The 21625-nt window shown below is 45.1% G+C and overlaps 1 protein-coding gene across 1 annotated transcript in view; it reads right to left on the bottom strand.

The window, feature by feature from the left end:
* Window positions 1-7891: 7891 nt before the first annotated feature.
* EIF4EBP2 (eukaryotic translation initiation factor 4E binding protein 2) overlaps window positions 7892-21625 on the bottom strand; it is a 46855-nt gene continuing 33121 nt past the window's right edge. Inside the window, exons 2-3 of the mRNA XM_033941822.1 lie at window positions 21402-21575; window positions 7892-8779 (exon numbers count right to left, since the gene is read on the bottom strand). Coding sequence (XP_033797713.1) covers window positions 8748-8779; window positions 21402-21575 — 206 coding nt within the window. The 3' untranslated portion in view covers window positions 7892-8747. The remainder of the gene's footprint in view (window positions 8780-21401; window positions 21576-21625) is intronic.

Raw genomic sequence — 21625 nt, 5'->3', positions numbered from 1 at the left:
AATCTTGGATAGTTAATTAAAAGCAGAGACCACGACTCAGAGTCTGACCTTTCAGCTACATCTGGGATCAAGTCTTTTTAACAAGATTTAATTAACTGCTTCTTTGTGATTACTTGTTCTACTGATGACTGTAGCCATCAAAATATTTCGAGTTAACTTTTAGTAGTATATGACATTTACCTGTAGGATAAAGCATTCCAGAAATATCACAGTTAAAAAAAAAAAATCAACTTGAAATAATTTGTGTCTACACCCTTCACACCCACATTTGAGGGTTAAGAACCCCCAAACTACCAAGTAAATGACAAAACAATAGCCCTTGGCAGGGAACACAGTAACTGGAATGTTTGAGGCATATAAAGGTTTGCAATAGGAAGCTCGCCAAATATGTGGGTACAATATAGATAATTTCTTCAACACTGCAGATCCTGGTGCTATCAGCCATTCTGTCCCACTGCTGCATCCTGTCTGATCCTTCTAGATCTCTGCCTTTAGGGGTCAAAGCCAGGCTTCCAAGTGACAGCCCAGCTCCCCAGCAAATACAGAGGTTCCGTTGGAACAGCTGTAATTAATGGGGATGTGCAGTCATTAGAAAGATCAGAAGAAATATCAATAATATATCCCATGTCATTTCATATTGCTGGAATCTTTGGACTCCTCACTTACATTCCACGATCAGATAAATTATCTGGCAAATAAATGCTTCTTTACCATGCATATGCTGAGGAAAGTTAGATCACTATTCCATGAAGAACTTTATTTAGTATTGGTACAGTCCACTGTGCTTGCTCAGTTGGACTATTGTAATTCTGTTTACTTGAGCATTAAACAGGGTAGTGTAGATTGGCTGCAGTTGATACAAAACCCGGCAGCTAAACTCATCTTTGGAATGAGAAAGCACGATCATGCTTCCCCTTTATTGGGAAAGCTTTACTGGTGTCCAGTTCGTTTCAGGATACAGTTTAAGTGCATATGTGTCATCTTTAAGTTCCTTTATGGAATATTTGATCCTTCAATCCCTTTATGTTGGAATACTATTCTGTTATTCAAGGATTATGATGACATACAAATTATCATTTCCCTCTTTCAGAGGACTCAAATCTGCAGGGAAGCTTAGCAAATCTATGGCGTTTAAACTGGTAGAAACTTGGAATAGACTTCTTGATTCTATTAGATTGATAGGTCAATTACAACAATTCCGGAAAGATTTATAAACTTGGCTGTTCACACAATATCTTAAAGACTTACCTATTGAAGTGTCGCAGTAATAGTATATTTTATTCTTTCAATTTTATATCTCAATCTTAATTATCAGTGTTTTCCTGGAAATGATGTATCAATAGCATTTTCTTTTTTTGGTTCACATTCTGTCACTCTGATCTTAATCATCTGTGAACCGAGTTGAGCTCCCTCGGGAGATGACCCAGTATATAAACTGAAGATTAGATTGGATTAGCTGAGAAAACACTAAATTTAGTAGTGTTTTTTGCTCGTCAGTGTGCATAGTCATGAACAGTGCACACTCGTTCCTGATAGCACCTGCACATATTATCAGAAAAAAAGGCACTCTTCCTGAATAATGTGTGCTCTTAACAACATTGCTCCCATGACAACAGAATAGAAAAGAGACAGGGAAAACAAATGAAAAATTTCTGGCTGCACACCCCTAATAACTACCAGGTCACCAGAGAAAGGCTGAATCACTTCCAGTATCATTCCAGTTTCTCTAGGAAAAGCGGGACTTCACATCCATAGATGCAACCAGGACTGGCACAGCCTCTCCCTGCCTAGTGGCACAGAACAATTTGGTTAGCTGACTAATCAACTGGCTGAGAACTATCAACCACTCAAGACCAGGAAATCCCTTAAGCAGATTAATGGGAAACATCACAAGAAAGGTCATTTCTCAGCATCTCATTCTGTAAAGTATTGTAATAGCCTTCCTCCTGCAAACATCTGATTTTCCAAGGGTTTGTACTATTAACAGAACTATTGGAGATTCTCTCATATGAGCAACCCCACAAGTTGACTATGCTCTTTTGTGCTTCAACAAAGTGCATGTGTGTGGGCCTTATACTTGTATCAACAGGTTTTGTGGGCAGCACATAAGAGCACAGTCACATGTACATATAAACCATATTGTCAGTACAGCAACACTGATAAACTTATTAAAATAGTAACCATGATGTCATGTTCCTGGATGCTATATAGAAGGCATAAAAGTTGCGAATAGGGTTGAAAAATCACCTCCATTCCCATTCATGCACACTGGAACTTTCTAATGCCGGCTCTAGTGCTGGAAAATTCATAGGGTGGAGGTGTGAAGGGGAACTGTGTCTTCCAAAAGAGTACTATCTACAATCATGTAAAAAAATTAGGACACCCCATAAAATATTCAGTTCTTTCTTAATAAATGTTCACATATCTATGTCAAATCTTCTTTAAAAATTTATATCTGGAAAATAAAGTGATGTAAATGCAGGCAAACAACAAAAAATTTCCTTGATTTACTCATGAAACAAAAGATATCCACCAAAAATGTGTATTCTAACTGAAGAATAAATTAGGACACCCCCAGATATCCTTCCACTTAAAGTGGCTCAAATCACACGCATGTGTAGCACATCAGGTGCACATGATTAGAACATTGAAGGAGGTTTGCCGTTCGGCGCGCAGCGAAGGCGAGCAGCAAAGGCGCTCGCCTTAGCGAGAGCGCCTTTGCGAAGGAGCCTTGAGAAGGAGACCAGGCAGCCCAGCAGCAAACCTAATTTTCTAAAAAAACCTAACTTTAAAAAAAAAAAGGTAGTACTTTTCTTCTCTTCTCATTCTTCTTCTCTCTCTCTCTCTACTCTTTCAGCTAGCTGCACGCCGGGCACCACTCTCAACCACCGAGGGACCACAGGAGCAAGGAGGCGGGCCCTTTACTCCAGACACCCTACTGCTCAGATCTCTCTCTCTACTACCTAACACCTAACTTTTCAACTTTACTTCTACTTTACCCCTCAGAGGCACATACTCTATACTATCTCCCATACTATCTCTTATACTTCAACTTTGCTTCAACTTTACCCCTCACATACTCTCATACTATCTCTCATACTCTTACATTTACTCTCTCCCTTTTGTTATGGCAGGGCGGACGAGGAGTGTGAAAACTATAAACAAGGTTGGCATCCCCTGCACTGAGGTGATCCGGGAGATGAACTCGGCCTACACACAGACGGAAGAGAACACAGCCCCGGGAAAGGACGTCTCCGCGCAGACAGAGGCCATCCCACAGCAGTACATCACGGCCTCTACACAGACAGAGGAAGTCGGTCAGCGGGATGAAGACATCATGCAGGAACTAAGAAGCCTTAGGGAGGAGGTGAAGCGTCTGAGAGGCATTAGAGAGGATGAGGCTTACATCGATGGGATAGTACAGGAACTATCCCAAATCACAGAACGGGCCCGTGACGGATCACCCATGATGACTTCAGGGCCGCCGACAAAGAAACCAACTGTTGCAGTTCAGGAGATGGATGGAGACACTGACTCCTGGCAGTTAGTGACCTCCTCCACAGGTAAACGTAGGAGACCCCCCCCCTCCATTTACAATCTCCTCACCTTCTCACTCTTTCTCTCACCAGGGCAGCTCCACTTCGACTCCACAGCTGAGCCTGAAGAACAGATTCCAGGTCTTGCAGGAAGAGACTACCGACGTGGACCAGTATCAACACACTTCTCCATCTCCGGGGACAATGGATCGACACCCCCAAAAGAAGCATAGAGCAATAGCCATTGGGGACTCCATGTTGAGGGGCACTGAGGGACCAATATGCAGACCGGATATGCAGTTGAGGGAAGTTTGCTGTCTGCCCGGAGCCAGAATAAGAGACGTGACCACCTGTCTCGATAGACTTCTCAGGCCCAGGACCACTTCCCCATGCTGCTCATCCACGTCGGAACGAATGACACTGCCAAGAACACCCTGGAGGACATAGCGAGAGACTTCGGAGCTCTGGGAAAGAGGCTGAAGCAGATAGGAGCACAGGTAGTATTCTCTTCCATTCTTCCTGTTAGGGGCAGAGGAAGGGACAGGGACGAACGCATCCTGAAGACGAACGAGTGGCTACAACGATGGTGCCAGGAGATGAACTTCGGATTCCTGAATCACGGAGAGACACTATAGGGACTACAGGGACCAGACGGACTCCAACTGACCAACAGAGGTAAGAATGTCTTCGGACATAGACTAGCCCGCCTACTTCGAAGGGCTTTAAACTAGGTAAGTCGGGGGTGGGTACCCACTTTTACACCAGAGCAGTAAGTAACAATCCTGATGTAGCGAACCAACATTACGCTTCTAGGTCTGAGGTAAGTACCCTTATTGCAAACGAATCGCTAGGAGACAATTTGACTCAAATGGGTGGCTCACAACAGGAGCTTAGCAAACAGAAAGAGTGGAGAGCTATGTATGTTAACGCACACAGCCTAGGGAATAAATTTCTAGAACTAGAAACAGAAATAGTTAATGCAGACATAGACATAGTAGCAATATCCGAAACATGGTTCACAGACTCTCATGGGTGGGATATAACCATACCAGGATACAACCTGATTAGACAAGATAGAGAGGGTAAGTTAGGTGGTGGGGTAGCACTTTATATCAAAGAGAACATTAAGACAACCAGGATCACAGACGTCAAGTATACTGGGGAATCCATCTGGGTAAACTTGGCCAGAGGTGGAGAAAAATGCCTGTACCTTGGTGTGGTATACAGACCTCCGAGACAATCGGAGGAAAAGGACGCAGAATTAATTGAAGACATTGAGAATATCACCTTACGGGGGGAGGCTGTTCTATTAGGAGACTTCAACATGCCTGATGTAGACTGGAACACACTATCAGCGACAACCTGTGACAGCAGGAGGATATTAATGTCCATGAAGGGAGTACGGCTCAGACAAATGGTACTAGAGCCCACTAGGGCCCAGGCCATCCTGGACCTGGTACTTACGAATGGGGAAAGCATCTCGGACGTCTTGGTGGGAGAGACGCTAGCCACCAGTGACCATAACATGGTATGGTTTAACCTTAAGAAAGGCTTCCCTAGATCACAAACAAAAACAAGGGTACTCAATTTCAGGGGCACTGACTTCGCACGCATGGGAGATTTCGTCTACCAGATGCTGCAGGTTCAAGAAGTAACTGATAATGTGGAAGCTATGTGGTCAACCTTGAAATCGATCCTACATGAGGCAACTATCCGCTACATAAAATCGGTAACCAAACAACAAAGAAAAAGGAAACCCCAATTGGTTCACAGATGAGGTATCACACCTCGTCAAGGAGAAGAAAAGAGCATTTCTATCATACAAACGCATGGGGGAAACAGAAGCAAACATTGAATACAGGACAAAGTCTGCAGCGGTCAAAACAGCAGTCAGGGAGGCCAAACTTCGTATGGAAGAAACTCTAGCGAAGAACATAAAGAAAGGGGACAAATCCTTCTTCAGATACATTAGCGACAGGAAAAAGAACACAAACGGGATAGTACGCCTTAGAACGCCAGACGGGAATTATGTAGAAACTGACTCCGATAAAGCCAAACTACTGAATGATTACTTCTGTTCAGTCTTTACCTGCGAGGCACCAGGGCACGGGCCTCGGCTGGATGCAAAGCAAAGCATGGATGACCCATTTCAGAAGTTTGAGTTCACACCAGCTGATGTTTACAAAGAACTGTCAAGACTCAAGGTGAACAAAGCCATGGGACCGGACAATCTGCACCCAAGAGTGCTCAGAGAGCTATGCGATGTTTTGGCAGAACCTTTAGCCATGCTCTTCAATCTCTCCCTAAGTACGGGGAGAGTCCCCCTGGACTGGAAAACTGCCAATGTTGTTCCTCTGCACAAAAAGGGTTGCAGAGCGGACTGCGAATTACACACCAGTAAGTCTCACATCATTAGTGTGTAAACTCATGGAAACTCTACTTAAAGGGAAATTAGACACGATATTGGATGAGGGGAATCTGAGGGATCCCTGTCAACATGGATTCACTAGGGGCAGGTCATGCCAATCCAATCTTATCAGCATCTTTGACTGGGTGACAGGAAAGATAGACTCGGGAGAGTCTCTGGACATAGTGTACTTGGATTTCAGTAAAGCGTTTGACAGTGTCCCACACCGTAGACTATTAAACAAGATGAAATCGATGGGGTTAGGTGAGATTTGGTGGTGACATCAGGAAGTATTTCTTTACAGAAAGGGTGGTGGATCACTGGAACAAACTACCGGTGCAGGTGATCAAGGCCACTAGCGTGCTCGACTTTAAGAATAAATGGGACTTCCACGTGGGATCTCTATGTGGGTCGAGCAGCACTCTGACTTAATGGGGTGGGACAGTAGAGTGGGCAGACTTGATGGGCTATAGCCCTTTTCTGCCGTCATCTTTCTATGTTTCTACTTAAAACTCAGACATTTAGTGTGGTGTGCTCATGACTGCTGCGGTGAGAGTGAACACCATGGTGAGATCAAAAGAGCTGCCTGAGACCTTCAGAGAGAAGATTGTAGCATCTTATAAGTCTGGTAAGGGATTTAAAAAGATCTCAAAAGAATTTGACATTAGCCATTCCAAGGTATGGAAAATAGTGTACAAGTGGAGGATTTTCCAAACAACTGTCAACATGCCCAGGTCTGGCCTTCCAAGCAAGTTGACCCCTAGAGCAGACCGCAGGGTGCTAAAAGAAGTCTTCAGAAACCCTAAAATGTCATCACGGGACCTACAACAGGCTCTTGCTACTGTTGATGTGAAAGTGCATACCTCTACAATCAGAAAGAGACTGTATAAATTTAACTTGTATGGGAGGTATGCAAGGAGGAAACCTTTGCTCGCTAAGAGAAGCATCAAGGCCAGACTGAAGTTTGCCAGAGAGAATGTAGACAAACACCAGGACTTCTGGAATAGTGTTCTATGGACAGTTGAGTCTAAAACTGAATTATTTGGACACCAGAAAAGAGGACATGTTTGGTGTACACTAAATACAGCATTCCAGGAAAAGAACCTCATAACAACTGTGAAGCATGGAGGTGGAAGTGTCATGGTTTGGGGATGCTTTGCTGCAGCAGGACCTGGCCAGCTCAACATCATAGAATCCACCATGAATTCTACCGTGTATCAGAAGGTGCTTGAGGAACATGCAAGTCCATCTGTAAGAAAATTAAAGCTGAAGCGGACGACAATGACCCAAAACATACCAGTAAATCCACCAAGGACTGGCTGAAAACTAAGAAATGGAGAGTCTTGGAGTGGCCGAGTCAAAATCCTGATCTTAATCCCATTGAGATGCTGTGGGGTGATTTAAAATGGGCTGTACATGTAAGAAACCCCTCAAACATCTCACAGCTGAAAGAATTCTGCATAGAGGAGTAGGCCAAACTTTCCTCAGACCGATGTCAGAGACTGGTAGATGGCTACAAAAAGCGTCTTGCTGCAGTTATTTCAGCCAAAGGGGGTAACACTAGCTATTAGGGGTGTCCTAATTTATTCCTCAGTTAGGATACACATTTTTGTGGATATCTTTTGTTTCTTGAGTAAATCAAGAAAAACTTTTGTTGTTTACCTGCAATTAAATCACTTTCTTTTCCAGAGATAAATAAAAAAAAAGATTTGACATTGATATGTGAACATTTCTTAAGAAAGAACTGAATATTTTATGGGTGTCTTAATTTTTTTCTCATGACTGTAAATGTCCAACTGCACCATCATTTACTGCACTATTTATAAAAGCAGAAGAAAATCTCCAACAGCGCTGCTAAACCCATAGTCACTGCTACTGTGGATGCCGCTTCCTTGGCACCTCTGGTGCTAATCTATCGATGGGAAAAATTTACATTGCAACACCAGGCATTAGATCAATCTGCATAGTTTAATTCTTCCACTGCAAACTCTTCCACCTGCTCACAGGGCCCCATAAGGCTGCAAAACCATATTTTTAGTTTCCATATATATAATATATGTACTGTATTAAACCCTCCCAAAAAAGAAAAACAAGAACCTGTACTGCTGAACCACATTACCTTCATAACACCACTCCCCCTTGAAAAAGCTGATGTTTGCACTATAATGACTGTGAATGAAACCAAAGGCCAAGACTCCTTATGACATCTGATATGTAATGGCCTGGTTCACTACATTTCTGACAAGTTATGGAGCAAAGGGGTGGGAAGAGGCAAATGCCAGAGGGAGTGATGCTCAGGTCCTCAAGATTCCAATACCCAATAGTTTCACCAACTGGACAAGTGCCTGGAAGACCAAACACTGTCAAGATGTGTGGGTTCAGCACAGGAGGGGGAAAAGAGAGCAGGGAGGGTGGAAGCAGCTGAGCATACACCACATCAACCAGTCACAGAGTCAAACCACATCCCACTCTGACAGCATGGCAACAGTACACATCAATGATTTGCCATCATATGCTGGATTGCAAGAGGCATCACCGGTGCTTCCATCCACCACCTTCCACTGTGTGTGGGAAGGATCCGGTTCTGTTGTAGCAGGTGGAAAAGCAGACATTGGTAGAATAGAGATGGAACTTGCTCTGGTTAACCTTTGGCATCTGGATGGGAGATGGATACAGGGGTGGAGACTGCCTTGCTAGCCACCCTCTCATTGGCAGATTCTAGTGTGGGGTCCCATCGGCTGAGTCAGATGTGTGCAGAAAGTGGCAATGGAATCTTCCACCTCTCTTGCTGTCATTCAGAGACATTAGATGTCCATCTCAAACTGAGCATCATCCCCTGTAAGGCAGAAAGGCACAAATGAATCTTAGAGCTATATCTTTATGAAAATATTCGTACGAGAAATGGCAGGGAGGTAGAAGAAGAGGAGCACAGGTATAGCACTGCAAGGTTTAGAGAAAGCCAAGGTGTGAAAGCCTGGAGACTGACATTTTGGTGCAAGGGGCTAGGGATAATAAGACAATACCTAGAAATAAGGCATAAGAGCAATCAACAGTGCCAAGAAACAGTTCATTTTTATTTCACTAATCAACATTTAGTGGTTTCACCAATGAAATAGAGGAAATCTGTTATGCAAAAAAACACGTCAAGAATACCCGAGATTAAATATGTCAAAGACGGAACTGCTCCTCTTTCCTTTTATCTGTACCCTTCTCCTCCACTTCCAATTCCAGACTTTGCTCCTTTCACCTTGCCACCCCGTATGCCTGGAATAAACTACCTGAGTCTGTCCACCACGTTTCTTCCCTTCCCTTGTTTAAAAGTAGGTTGAAAACCCACCTTTTGAGACAGCCTTCAACACATAATCCTACTCCCTTCTACCCTCTGCTCACCATCCTAGCCAGCAGTTTAATCATCCCCTCTAATTTTAACCCCTACCTTGGCATACTGTTTATCTTTGATTGTTTAGATTGTAAACTCATTCGAGCAGGGACTCAGTACAGCGCTGCGTACATCTGGTAGTGCTCTAGAAATAATTAATAGTAGTAGTAATAGTGGTAATATCAAAATATCATCCGATTAATGGTTTTTAGACCATCATAGTACAGAACTAACCATACCCATCTCCACAACCCCATACTCTCAACATGAACCCATACAGCCTGGCATCCTATTGGCAAATTTGAACCAAACTACAATAATTAACAGGCATGTCAACTTCTGATTGGTAAGCAAAAAATTGAGGTATAGACCATACCACCATCTTTCATTTTACCTATAAGCCCTTCACAAAAAGCAAGTAGAGATGTAAGGCCTCACATTTCTTTAAGCACATCACATCTACCAACTTCTTACAATTGCACAAGAAGCCAAGAACTGGCGAATTCTGATTCATTTTTCAATATTATTCTAAATGCTATTCTCAGAGCCTGTCCCTAAGCATTTCAAATTATCCCCCCCTTTTTTTTATGAAGCCATGCTAGTGGCTGACGTACAGCAAAAGCCCAGAAGCCCTTTAAATCCCTATGGGCTTCAGGCAGTTATCGCAGTGGCAACCAAGGCACTATATCTACCGGGGCCACCATGGACCCTAGGACTTGAAGATGATGGAACTGACTTGTCCAAGAAACAAGAAATTTGAGAGCAGAGTTTCTGTCTGTGTGCCTCTGGTAGATAAGACTCAGCCAGCAGCCGTGTTGAACAAGACTCCCAGGTACTCCAGGGATTGAGTCGGCATCAAATTTCTCTTTACAATCCAACCCAGGTCCTCCAGTACTTGGATCACTTAATCCACTGTGTGCCGATCCTCAGAGAATGAGGGGGCTTTGACCAGCCAGTCGTCCTGGGAGGGATGCACTTACAGTACCATCTTGTGTTGTGTTACCACAACCATCACCTTGGTGAAGGTGCGAGGAGCTGTCGCCAGGCCAAAGGGTAGAGCTGAAAATTTATAATGATTTTCCGGAACATGAAATCTGAGAAACAGCCTGTGGACTGGGAAAATAGGGATATGTTTTAGCCTCTGTAAGATCCAGAGAGGCTAGGAACTCTCCCAGGGTCACCGCCGCTATGACAGAGCGAACTGTCTCCATTCAAAAGTGTGGAACTCTGAGCGCTGCATTCATGTTAGTAAGGTCTAGAATAGGTCTCCAATCGTTGGAGCCTTTCTTTGGCACAATAAAGTATATAGAGCATTTCCCTATGCCCGAGTCTTCAGGCAGCACAGGCTCTATATCAAGTATCTTTCTCTCAGTGGCTTGCACTTTGGTTTGTGGACTCTCCCAGAGAACACCCGGAAAAGGCAATCAATCTGTTAGAGGCCAGGCAAATTCCAGCTTGTAACCAGACCGAATGATGTCCAGCACCCAGTGGTTGGACAAAATCTGAGCCCAGCTCTGCAGAAACAACAAGAGTTTGTCCCCTATTTGAAGAGGGGCCTCTCCCTACCAAGTGTCATGATTTCATGGTAAATGTTGCTGCACTTGAAGCGGAGGCCTGGGTATGCCTGGATCCGGAAAACCTCTGTCTGTAGCCCTGGGAGAATCTCTGCGAGGTGGAACTGAAATACTGTCGAGAATACCTGGAGCAATGAAAATTAGAGCACCCTGAGCCTCTAGAAGTTCTGGGTCTGCTATTAGACCGGGTCTTGGGGCGATGATCTATCACACAATTCATGAGATCATCAAGGCCTTTATCAAATAATAGTTGCTCCTTAAAAGGGAGTCTGACCAGAGTGGCTTTAAAGGTGGAATCACTGGCCCATTGTCTGATCTAGAGCATTCTATGAGCAGAAATTTAAGAATGAATTTAAAAGTAGCCCTTGGAAAAAAAAGGTCACTCCAATAAAAGAACAGTTTTACCTAGAGTTGTAGCAGTTTACAACTGTCCAAAAACGCACTCCCTCTCCCCTTTTGTGTTCCACGTTTGCCTCCCAGCCCTCATCTGCAAGCAAATTACCAGCAACTTTCTTAGCCAAATGGAGCTCGAGCCATGAGGCTCGTCGTCTATTTCCTGCCTGCCCTGCCCCAGCACACATAGCCGACCGAAAGTCGGAGGGATGGCTTTGCTTAAGCCCTCCCTACGACGTCAGCGCTGACATCGGGGAAGACTTCCGGTCGGCTATGTGTGCTGCGGCAGGGCAGGTAGGAAAAAGAAGACGAGCCTCATGGCTTGAGTTGTATCGACGCTTTACCTAGGATACAGGGCATCAGCTACATAATCCACACCAGATAAAAGAAGTTGAGGAGGAGGTTCATCTCCCTCAATCTCCAAAGTGTGCAGTCTGGACAGACAAGTTCATGTGACAAAGTGTGCAGTCTGGACAGGCAAGTGCATGTGACAAAGGATGCTGCCAAGGCAGCTTTGATTCCCAAAGCCACTGCCTCAAAAAGTCTCCTGAGAACTACATCCACTAAGCAGTTCTGCATGTCCTTGAACATCATATCGCCTTCGCTCGTAAGGTAGGTGCGCATAGTGACCTGGGCAACCAAAGAATCCACTTTAAGCTGACTAAAATGTTTCTGACACTCCTGTGCCATAGGATACAATTGGAACATGGCTCTCACTAGTTTGAAACCCTCTCCAGAGAATCCCACTTCTCCAAGATCAAGATGTTAATATCTGGATGCCAGGGAAACGCTGAGGACTAGAGAGCTGAACGGGGACGACGGGAATCCCGTGGGACCCGCGGGTTCCCCCTTTGGGTCGCGGGGATGCCCCCTAGGGTTGCGAGGATCCCGTAGGGATGCCCCCTAGGGTCGCGAGGATCCTTTGGGGTTCGATACAACTCAAGCCATGAGGCTCGTCTTCTTTTTCCTACCTGCCCTGCCGCAGCACACATAGCCGACCGGAAGTCTTCCCCGATGTCAGCGCTGACGTCGTAGGGAGGGCTTAAGCAAAGCCATCCCTCCGACTTTCGGTCGGCTATGTGTGCTGGGGCAGGGCAGGCAGGAAATAGACGACGAGCCTCATGGCTCGAGCTCCATTTGGCTAAGAAAGTTGCTGGTAATTTGCTTGCAGATGAGGGCTGGGAGGCAAACGTGGAACACAAAAGGGGAGAGGGAGTGCGTTTTTGGACAGTTGTAAACTGCTACAACTCTAGGTAAAACTGTTCTTTTATTGGAGTGACCTTTTTTTTCCAAGGGCTACTTTTAAATTCATTCTTAAATATTTAATACAGCAGAAATATAATATATCAAAACATGGATCTTTTAGATATTTTAGAGCTAGTAGCAGAAGTAAACCTATAGTTGGATCATAATGCTACTGTATGTTATAAAACAACCAAAATTAACTTGGGAGAGAGAATGGAGGAAGAGCGAACGAGGTGGGGGAGGGAATGCGTTTTTGGACACAGAAGGCATGAACTTGGGAGAGAGGAAGGGAGGGAAAGAGATGCTGAGGTGGGGGATGGAGTGCGTTTTGGACACAAGGCATGAACTTGGGAAAGAGGATGGAGGAAGGGCGGGAAAGAGATGCTGAGGTGGGGGAGGGAATACGTTTTTGGACACAGAAGGCATGAACTTGGGAGAGAAGAAGGGAGGTAAAGAGATGCTGAGGTGGGGGAGGGAATGCGTTTTTGGACACAGAAGGCATGAACTTGGGAGTAAGGAAGGGAGGGAAAGAGATGGTTGTGTACAAGGGAATGGAAGAAAGGAAAATTTATGGTCATAGGGAGCGAGTGAGGTACAGATGAGAATGAGAAATATTGTGGTGGAAAGGGAACAGTGGGACAGATTGAAATGGATGCAATAGGGAGGAATGTTGGACATAGTGGTGAAGGGAATGGAGGGCGCTGGCGCATGGCGCTGGAGAGGGGTGATAGAAGGAGAAATGTTGGGTATGGGGCTGGTGGGCAGGCACGAAAGATGAGAAAGGGATAAATGCTGGACCATGATGGGAGGAACCAATGGACAGCAACAGAAGAACAGCAACAGATGATGGGAAAGCAAAAAAAAAGAAACTGGGACCAACTTGATGGAAAAATAAGTCTCCAGATAACAAAGGTAAAAAATGGAATTTATTGACTAAAATATGTTAGCTTTTGGAGATGTCTTTGTATTGTGTTCAAAAGAAAAGGAAATGCATTTCTGGTTTTATTTCTAAAGTGTTGAAGTACTTGCTGACCCCTTGCTGTGGCTGGTGGGGATCCCCAAGCACCGCGAGCAGAGGATCTCCTCTAGAGACAGCCAGAACTCCCCTCCACCAAGCACAGCAGTCGCTGGCAATATCCATGAGCCATTGAAGTGCCAGCATCAGTGACACAGGGACGCTACTGCTGCCTGCCAAGCTTGGCAAAAGGGACCCCCGGCCAACTGCAAAGGAAGTCCTCAGCTGACAGCTTGGGGGTTCTCATTAGCTGAGTATTTATATTTTATATTTACATTAGAGGCTCTGGTAGAAACCCGTTTACAAAGTATGTATTCTTCCCAATTAATATTTCCAAATTAATAAAGTCTCTTTGCTTATTTGTAAATGGGTCTCTACCAGATCCTTTAATTCAGTAGCATAATTAAATGAAATAATTATTTCTGAAGTTTATAGGGACGGATGGGATTCCTCGTGGGGACGGATGGGATTTCTGTCTCCGCGCAACTCTCTACTTAGGACTGAGCTCTCACTCCACACATAAGGGTTGGAGGAAGTAGAAGGAGCTGGCTGAGTGACTAAATTCAACTCATGCAGACTCCGAAATAAGATCTGGCAAGGCTGCAGACTTAAATAAATGAAGAACTATGGGATTGTCCCTGGGTTCTAAAGTCAAAGTACGGTAGGCTCTAAAGAGCCAGCATATGTTCCCGGGTCCCGTTATAGGAGGAGCATCCGAAGAAAATAAGGAATCAGTAAAAAGATCATCATCATTATCCATATTCCCTGGAGAGAGGTCTCCTGAGTCCTGAACAGTGGCAGACTGTGAAGAAGATGTGCCTTGTGAGGCTATGCCACGAGGAGACAAGTCTGATGCGCAGTGGGACTGCGTAGGAAAAGCACAGCTTTCGTGTAAGGCTTTACACAAAAATTTCAAATAGTTTGAGAAAGCATCTGGACCAGGGAATGCTGAGTCACCTTGTGATAACTCTACTTTGTGTTTCTTGGGCTGCGGGGTGTCCACATTCTTACGCCCGTAATGGTCACTATTTCCAGGCCCCTAAAACAGAAAAGGCTGCCCTTTTTGTCACCCGAGTACACAGAGAAGAGGTTAAGCTGGTCACTCCCACCTCTCCGGTATGGTCTGATTTTGTACAATCTTAGCATGAATTTGGAGTAGAAGGCCCTAAGGACTCAATCCCAACCAGTTTTGAAGCAAAAAAAAATGAAGTTTTGGAAGTGCAGGGAACTTCTTAAAAAAAAAAAAAAAATCACTGAAAAAATAGCAAATTTAGGATTTTTTTTCAGACCCCCCCCTTGATTTACCTCATAGGCTGTAACAGCCTTACTCACTGTGACCTGTGCTGGCAATGTGCTACAGCCTGTCTCAGCTCTTTACAGTAGCCTCATGCTGGAAATATTTCTTCAACACTGATCTTTCGGCTGCACTAACATAAGGGGGAGGTGAAAATGCAGCTGACACCTTGCAAGACACTGCTGAGCCTTCTAAGGATGCCTAAGCAGTAGGTAAGAGACTAAAGGGAGGGACAGCCCCGAGCTCCAAAAATACTCGTGCAGACTGGCTAACAGGTACGACCAGGGATTGGCCTGTCAGGAGCAGACCTCAATCTGCTTCTTCTCTACGCAGGCAGAGCTGAAACCAAGGTGAAAGCTCTGAGCACTGAAAACACCAAATAAAAGTTGAAAACACTGAATAAAATAAGAAAAAGGGAGAGCAGAACAGAAACACTCCTGGCTCGTATGCACAAGGGAAAAACTGCAGGTGGCAGCAGAGCTCCCAGTGAAGTAGGAGGATCACAGATAAAAATCCGGAGTAGATTCCTTATCCATAGGGCTCACGGCAATGGGGAGATTTCTTGTCCAGAATGACACACCTATTGCACTGGAAATAACCATTTACTATTTGCCTGTTCCACCCCACTTTTTTTTTTTTTAACCTCCATCATATCCTCTTAGTTGCCTCTTTACTAAGCAGCAAAGCCTTTCTGTTTTGCCTTTCCGAATAAGGGAAACATTCCATTCTACTCCCTTCTCTGTACTTGTTTTTTCAGTTCCACTGTACACAATACTCAAGGTGTGGTCTTCTTTCTTTTCACAATTCCTAACATCCTATTTGCTTTTTTTGACTGCTGCCACATACACTGACCTAAAGCTTTCAAATGTATTGTCCAAAGCTTATTTTGTAAACCCTTCACATATTAACATGCTTAAGGAATTCATCTTATCTACTAGCTTACCACAATGAACCCACACTGTGCTCTTTACCACTGTGGGGATTCTGTAGATCTTTTCAAATGGTGCCCCATGATAGATGAGACCATATCATAATAAATAAAATGTCTCTCTTTATAAGATCCAGAGAGACAGGGATTCCCAGGGAACCTTCCTCTACTTCTCAGGGATCCTGTTGCCATGGAGACTAGTAAACATGAAACTCTTCTTGTTTTCAAGCAGAGTTAACAGCTTCCAGCTACTGTTGACTATGGAATAAATAAAAGCAAAAACGATAACATTTCCCTTTTGGAATCTTGAGTACTCACCATATTGGATTATCAGTGCTTTCAATTTAGATCAGTGTCCCACAAACTTTTTGTAGTCGCGGCTGCAAGGCATCCAGAAATGCACGGACGTCAATGCGATGACATCACGCGCATGTGTGATGTCATCACATCGACATCCATGCATGCGCGGAGGCCCTCCTGATGGGGCCCTGAGCCTGCTATCACTACGCCGGTGGGGGGTGCTGAAGGAGGAGAGGCGCTGGCATAGGCTGACTATAGGATGTACCTCTCGCCGCGAGAGGCACATCCTGCAAGTAGTCAGCCAGTGCCTCTCCTCCTCGCTGGCGTCTCGCGACACACTCGGAATCTCACCGCGGCACACTAGTGTGCCATGGCACAGTTTGCGATGCACTGATTTAGACCAATTAATTTTTCATCCATCAAATTCCTTGGACCTATCTATCTATGGTTCTGTCCTTCCTCTCTCTCCCCCATCCTAAAAGAGGTTCCCAAGTCTCTTAGCATCAACAGGTCATCTTCCTCAATAGCAGCTTGTTTTACTATTGGCCTGCCTTACCCACACCCCTGATCTGCTTTGTCTCTTTCCATTTAAGAGCAAGGGCTCCAAACAGCCAATTCAAGTTTGAATAAAATAAAAAAAAGCATATACATACAACATTTATGCCCATAGGTGTCGGAATGGGGGAGGGGGGGCACAGCCTCCCCAAAAATCGGCACTGGCTCTGCTTCCTGCCCTGCCATACCTCCTCTGACAATTCCTGGTGGTCCAGAGGTGCAACGGGCAGGAGCAAGCTTTCTGAGCTCCTGCCTCCTTTGCTAACCCGGTCGATGGCGGCTTGATGGGGTTTCTTCTGCTGCTGAGTGGCAACAAGCAGGAGTGCGCTTTGGCGCTCCTGCTCGGTGCTGAGCAGCTTCTTTGACTGGCTCCCGCGAATTCTCACAATTCGGGAGAATTCACAGGGACCAGTCAAGAAGCTGCTCAGCAGCAGAAGAAACCCGATCCTGCAGCAGCCGCCACTGACTGGGTTAGCAGCGGGGCAGGAGCACGGAAAGCTCGCTCCTGCCTACTGCACCTCTGGACCACCAGGGATCGGCAGAGGAAGTAGGAGAACAGGGCAGAGAGGGGGGACAGGGTGCAGAGCTTGGAAGGGAGAGTGGCTGGGTGCAGAGTCTGACAAGGGAAGGAGGGAAGGAAGGGGGGGCTGGGTGAAGAGCCTGACAGGGGGGAAGGGAAGGGGGCTGGGTGCAGAGCCTGACAGGGGAGTAAGGGAGGGGGGCTGGGTGCAGAGCATGACAGGGGGGATGGGGGTTGAGTGCAGAGTCTGACTGGGGGGGGAGGGAAGGGGGCTGGGTGCAGAACCTGACAGTGAGGGAGGGAGGGGGGCTGGGTGCAGACTCTGATGGGGGGGGGGGAGAGAGGATGGGTGCAGTGATTGACAGGGGGGAGGGAAGGAGGGGGGCTATATGCAGAGCCCAGCAGGAAGGGGGCTTGGTGCAGAGCCTGATGGAAGGGAGGGAGGGAAGGAGGCTAGGTGCAGAGCCTGGCAGGGCAGGGCACTTGAATATTAATTCGTCTGACTTATATTCGAGTCAACCATTTTTCCTCCTTTTTGGGGGGAAAATGAGGGTCTCGATTTATATTCAGATCAACTTATATTAGAGTATATACGGTATTACATTTCTTCCCACCTATTGGGACCCTGTCGCACGACCTCTTTCTCCGGCTTTCAACTCTTGACTCCCGACTCCTTAACTCTCCCACACACCTACCTCCTCCCCGGTGTTCGTTTTTTTAAATCTTCAGGCAGCGTCAACGAGATCAGCGTCTTGCTGTCGGCCTGCCCCGGTAACCTTCTTTCAGCAGCGATTTCCTGTTTCTGCATAGGTGGACTGCTGCTTAAAGACTTCCGGAGCAGGTCAACGGCAAGATTTTGTTAAAAAAAACAAACATTGGGGAGGAGGTAGGTGTGTGGGAGAGTTTGGGAGTCTCAGAGTCAAGAGTTGAAAGCTGAAGAAAAAGGTCATGCAGCAGGGTCTCGCTAGGGGGGGAAGGAAAGAAATAACATTATACACACCACAGGCTGTTCAAAACTTCCCTATGTCAACTGGTAGCAAGGCACACCTCTCAATCAAGAGTTACTTTCTCAGATGATGTACTGGGCACTTTCCATCAATACATCCTACTTGATCAGCGAGAATAGTTATATTAATCATGTTTTGAAGACCTTCAATCAGAATCTTTTTCAAAACCTTAAGATAGATACCAAGGAAAGAAATATATTTGTAATTTCAGAATAACTGCAGGTTTCTTCCATTTTTTTGAACCAATATTCCAACTAAAACAAAACAGGAACCAAAATTGTGCAGACAAAAGAACACACACAAAAAAGGTAGGTAGACAAATACCTCAATATCAAGATGAACCCACACTGATTTATTATAAATACAAATTTTAACTGTAGAACATGTGGAGAGTATCAATGTGGATAGCAGCTAATATGGACCAGGACTCGATACGGTCTGTGTTTCGGCAGAAATTGCCTCTCAGCAGTTCAGTTGATCCACTATCTAATCAAAATGGGAGACAGACATACCTATAATAACCTTATCCGAGAAGGCTGAGAGCATTCATAAAACTCTTTGCTAACAGTGGTTAGCGTAGCTGGGTTTAAAAAAGGTTTGGGAAAGTTCCTGGAGGAAAAGTCCATAGTATGCTTTGGCCACCAGATATCAGGTGTTTCAGAGATTTCCCCCATCCCCCATGTGTTTCTCAGTGCTTGTAAAGGGCAGCTTTCCCTTCCCCCACCTGAATTCTCCTGAGTCAGGGAAAGTTTTATTTGGGAACTTTAGCTTTGCATAGCTTCTCTCTTTTCTCCCCCTCCCCCCAAGCCGTATAACAAGTGGTGGCATACAGACAGCGTGACTGACGAGTCGTGTTGGCGTTTCCACAGAGAAATCACGCCAACGTGATTCATCACTCACACTGTCTTTATGCCATGACTTGTTATACGGCTTGCTCTGTCATATTTATGGTCTTTGGATAGTGTCCCCTGAGGAAGGCCATATCAGTTTGCCAAAACTAGTACCCTTGCTGGGACCTGCAATCACAGATTTTATACAAAAAAACTGTTATGGCTGGATTGGACATCCCACTTGCCTCTTTTTTTTTGGTTGTATTGTTCACATTGTAAGGCAGGTTACTTTTTCATTTTTTTGTGGAGCATAGGTCTATGGCTTGTTGTTCCTACAGGTACCTATAGTTTAGGTACGCCAATAATAGGTTATGTTAAAATCTATAATAGAATCTGGGTTCCCACCATGCAGCATCGGGGCACCTAAATGGAGATGCCCACATATAGAACTGCGCCTTATACCTTATAACTGCAAGGCTTAATTTCTGCTAATAAGCTTGGTCCAATACACAGTTTTAGTGCCTTGTTTATTACCCTTTCTTGTTGCCTTACTTTGCGCCATGTCAAAGCTGCTTATTAGCATGCTGGCACTACAAGGTCTGGCTAAAAACAGTCTAAATGAAACACTGCAAGACCGGTTTGCTTTGTGCATCGAGCCCTCAGTGAAATGAGTCAGGAAGAAAGTATTTCTTGGAAGAAAGTATTTCTGCTGACCAGTAAGCATTCGGGTTATATTATTGCCTCAAGAAAGAATTGTGCTGGCTTTTAATTTCAGCCCTTGTAATGTTCTGAGCCCTAAGTATGCCTCCTATAATGTTTGTCTTATTTCCTTTTGTCTTCTAATTTGACTTGTATGTTGGCTGTATCCTGCCCAGAATAGTGGATGGTGTGGGATATTTATTTATATGGATTTAACTCACACTTTTTAAATTAATAGTTCAAGGTCAATTACACTGAGTTACACTAGGGGCCTGATGTTCTAAACTTAATGCTGGCGTTAGAGCTGAATAGAGCTGGACTAGCTCCGGAACTAATCTGCGCAGAAAACTCAGAGGGCTCTAGCACAGGAAACAGTAAATGCATCAGAAATGAGTCACAAACTGTATTTAAATGCAGTCAAATGGATATAAATTAGGTCAATTGCTATTCCAATGCTCAGAGAACAGCGCACAAGCAAATCCTGCTGTTACCGTTGAAAAAATAATGCCAGCTTAGAGTAGATGTTGGGGATTTTGAAGAAAGGATTTCTTCTGACTTTCTCTTTAAAGCCTGCTGGTTTTCATTTGACTTTGAAATGGAAGGAAGCCCATGCAAGCCTCCATAAGAACATAAGCATCGCCTCTGCCGAGTCAGACCATAGGCCCATCGTGCCCAGCAGTTCGCTCCCGCGGTGGCCCCCCAGGTCGGGACCTGTTAGTGATCTTTTTCATAAGACATTTGGCCTTGTATAGTATCCCTCTAACCATACCCCTCAATCCCCCTTTCCTTCAGGAACTCGTCCAGTCCCATTTTGAAGCCCAAAATCGTACTCTGCTCAACCACTTCCTCTGGAAGCGCGTTCCAGATGTCCACCACCCTCTGAGTGAAGAAGAACTTCCTAGCATTTGTTCTGAATCTGTCTCCCTTCAGTTTCTTTGAGTGCCCTCTTGTTATTGTTGCCCCCGCCAGTCTGAAGCTTACAGCCTTACTACTTTCTACTTTTGTGAGCATTTTGATTTAATTTACTGAAGTGTAAAAGTGATTCACAACTGAAGAACAACACTGATACAGTACTGCCCAAAGCAGGGAAAGATACTGTGGTCTAGAGATCCGATCCCTCCTTGCTCTACTTAAACAGAGGTACTTTGCCTCAAGCTGTGAAGCCCAGATTCTGAAAGCAGCACCGTAATCAGCAGGTGCCTAAAAAAAATGGCGCCGGTCGTGTGTCACTCAGATTACAGCACCATTTTCAGAATTGCAGCCTGCAGCGAAGGTAGGTGCCGGAAATGTAGGCCAGGGTTTTAAAGGCCTACATTCCCGGTGCCGGAAATGTAGGCCAGGGTTTTAAAAGCCTACATTCCCGGCACCTACCTTCGACATAGAATTATGCTTAGCAGTTCTGAACGTCAACCTCACCCATAACCACGCCTCCTGACGTTCAGCGCCGCTGTTTGCATACATGCGATTCCGGTGCCGTGTTTTGTAGGTTCCTTTTGGTTCCTACTTTTTTTTTCTTTTGTTTTTGGGGTTTCTATCGGCTTGCTCAATTACCATGCCATTAATAGCCAATTAAAACAATTAACTTAATGGCGCTACTTTTAGAATCCGAGCCTAAAGGTTTCCTATGGCAGGCAGAGTCTACCTTTAAAATCCCAAAGGGTGCAAGTATGATGCCTAAGCTTCAAATCACAGTGGTGCAATACCTAGTCATCTGCTTACCTGTCGGCTTCCGCTCATGATTGTTTAAGTTGTTGCTTTCCACCTTAGGCTCATCAGAGGCCATGCCAGGACTTGTGACTCCCGGAATATCAGGCAGGCGATGAGGTGGGGTCTGGGCCAGTGGGGAGTTGCGGCGATCCAGTAGGAACTTGCGGTCATAGATGATTCGAGTTCCTGGACCCAACGTTGGATGAAGGAAGAAAAAAAAAAACAACCCAGTGATA

This window comes from Geotrypetes seraphini, chromosome 4 (assembly GCF_902459505.1).
Source record: "Geotrypetes seraphini chromosome 4, aGeoSer1.1, whole genome shotgun sequence".
Taxonomy (NCBI): Eukaryota; Metazoa; Chordata; class Amphibia; order Gymnophiona; family Dermophiidae; genus Geotrypetes; species Geotrypetes seraphini.
Note: the sequence above shows the minus strand (reverse complement) of the source record. Positions and strands in the feature narration are given on the sequence as shown.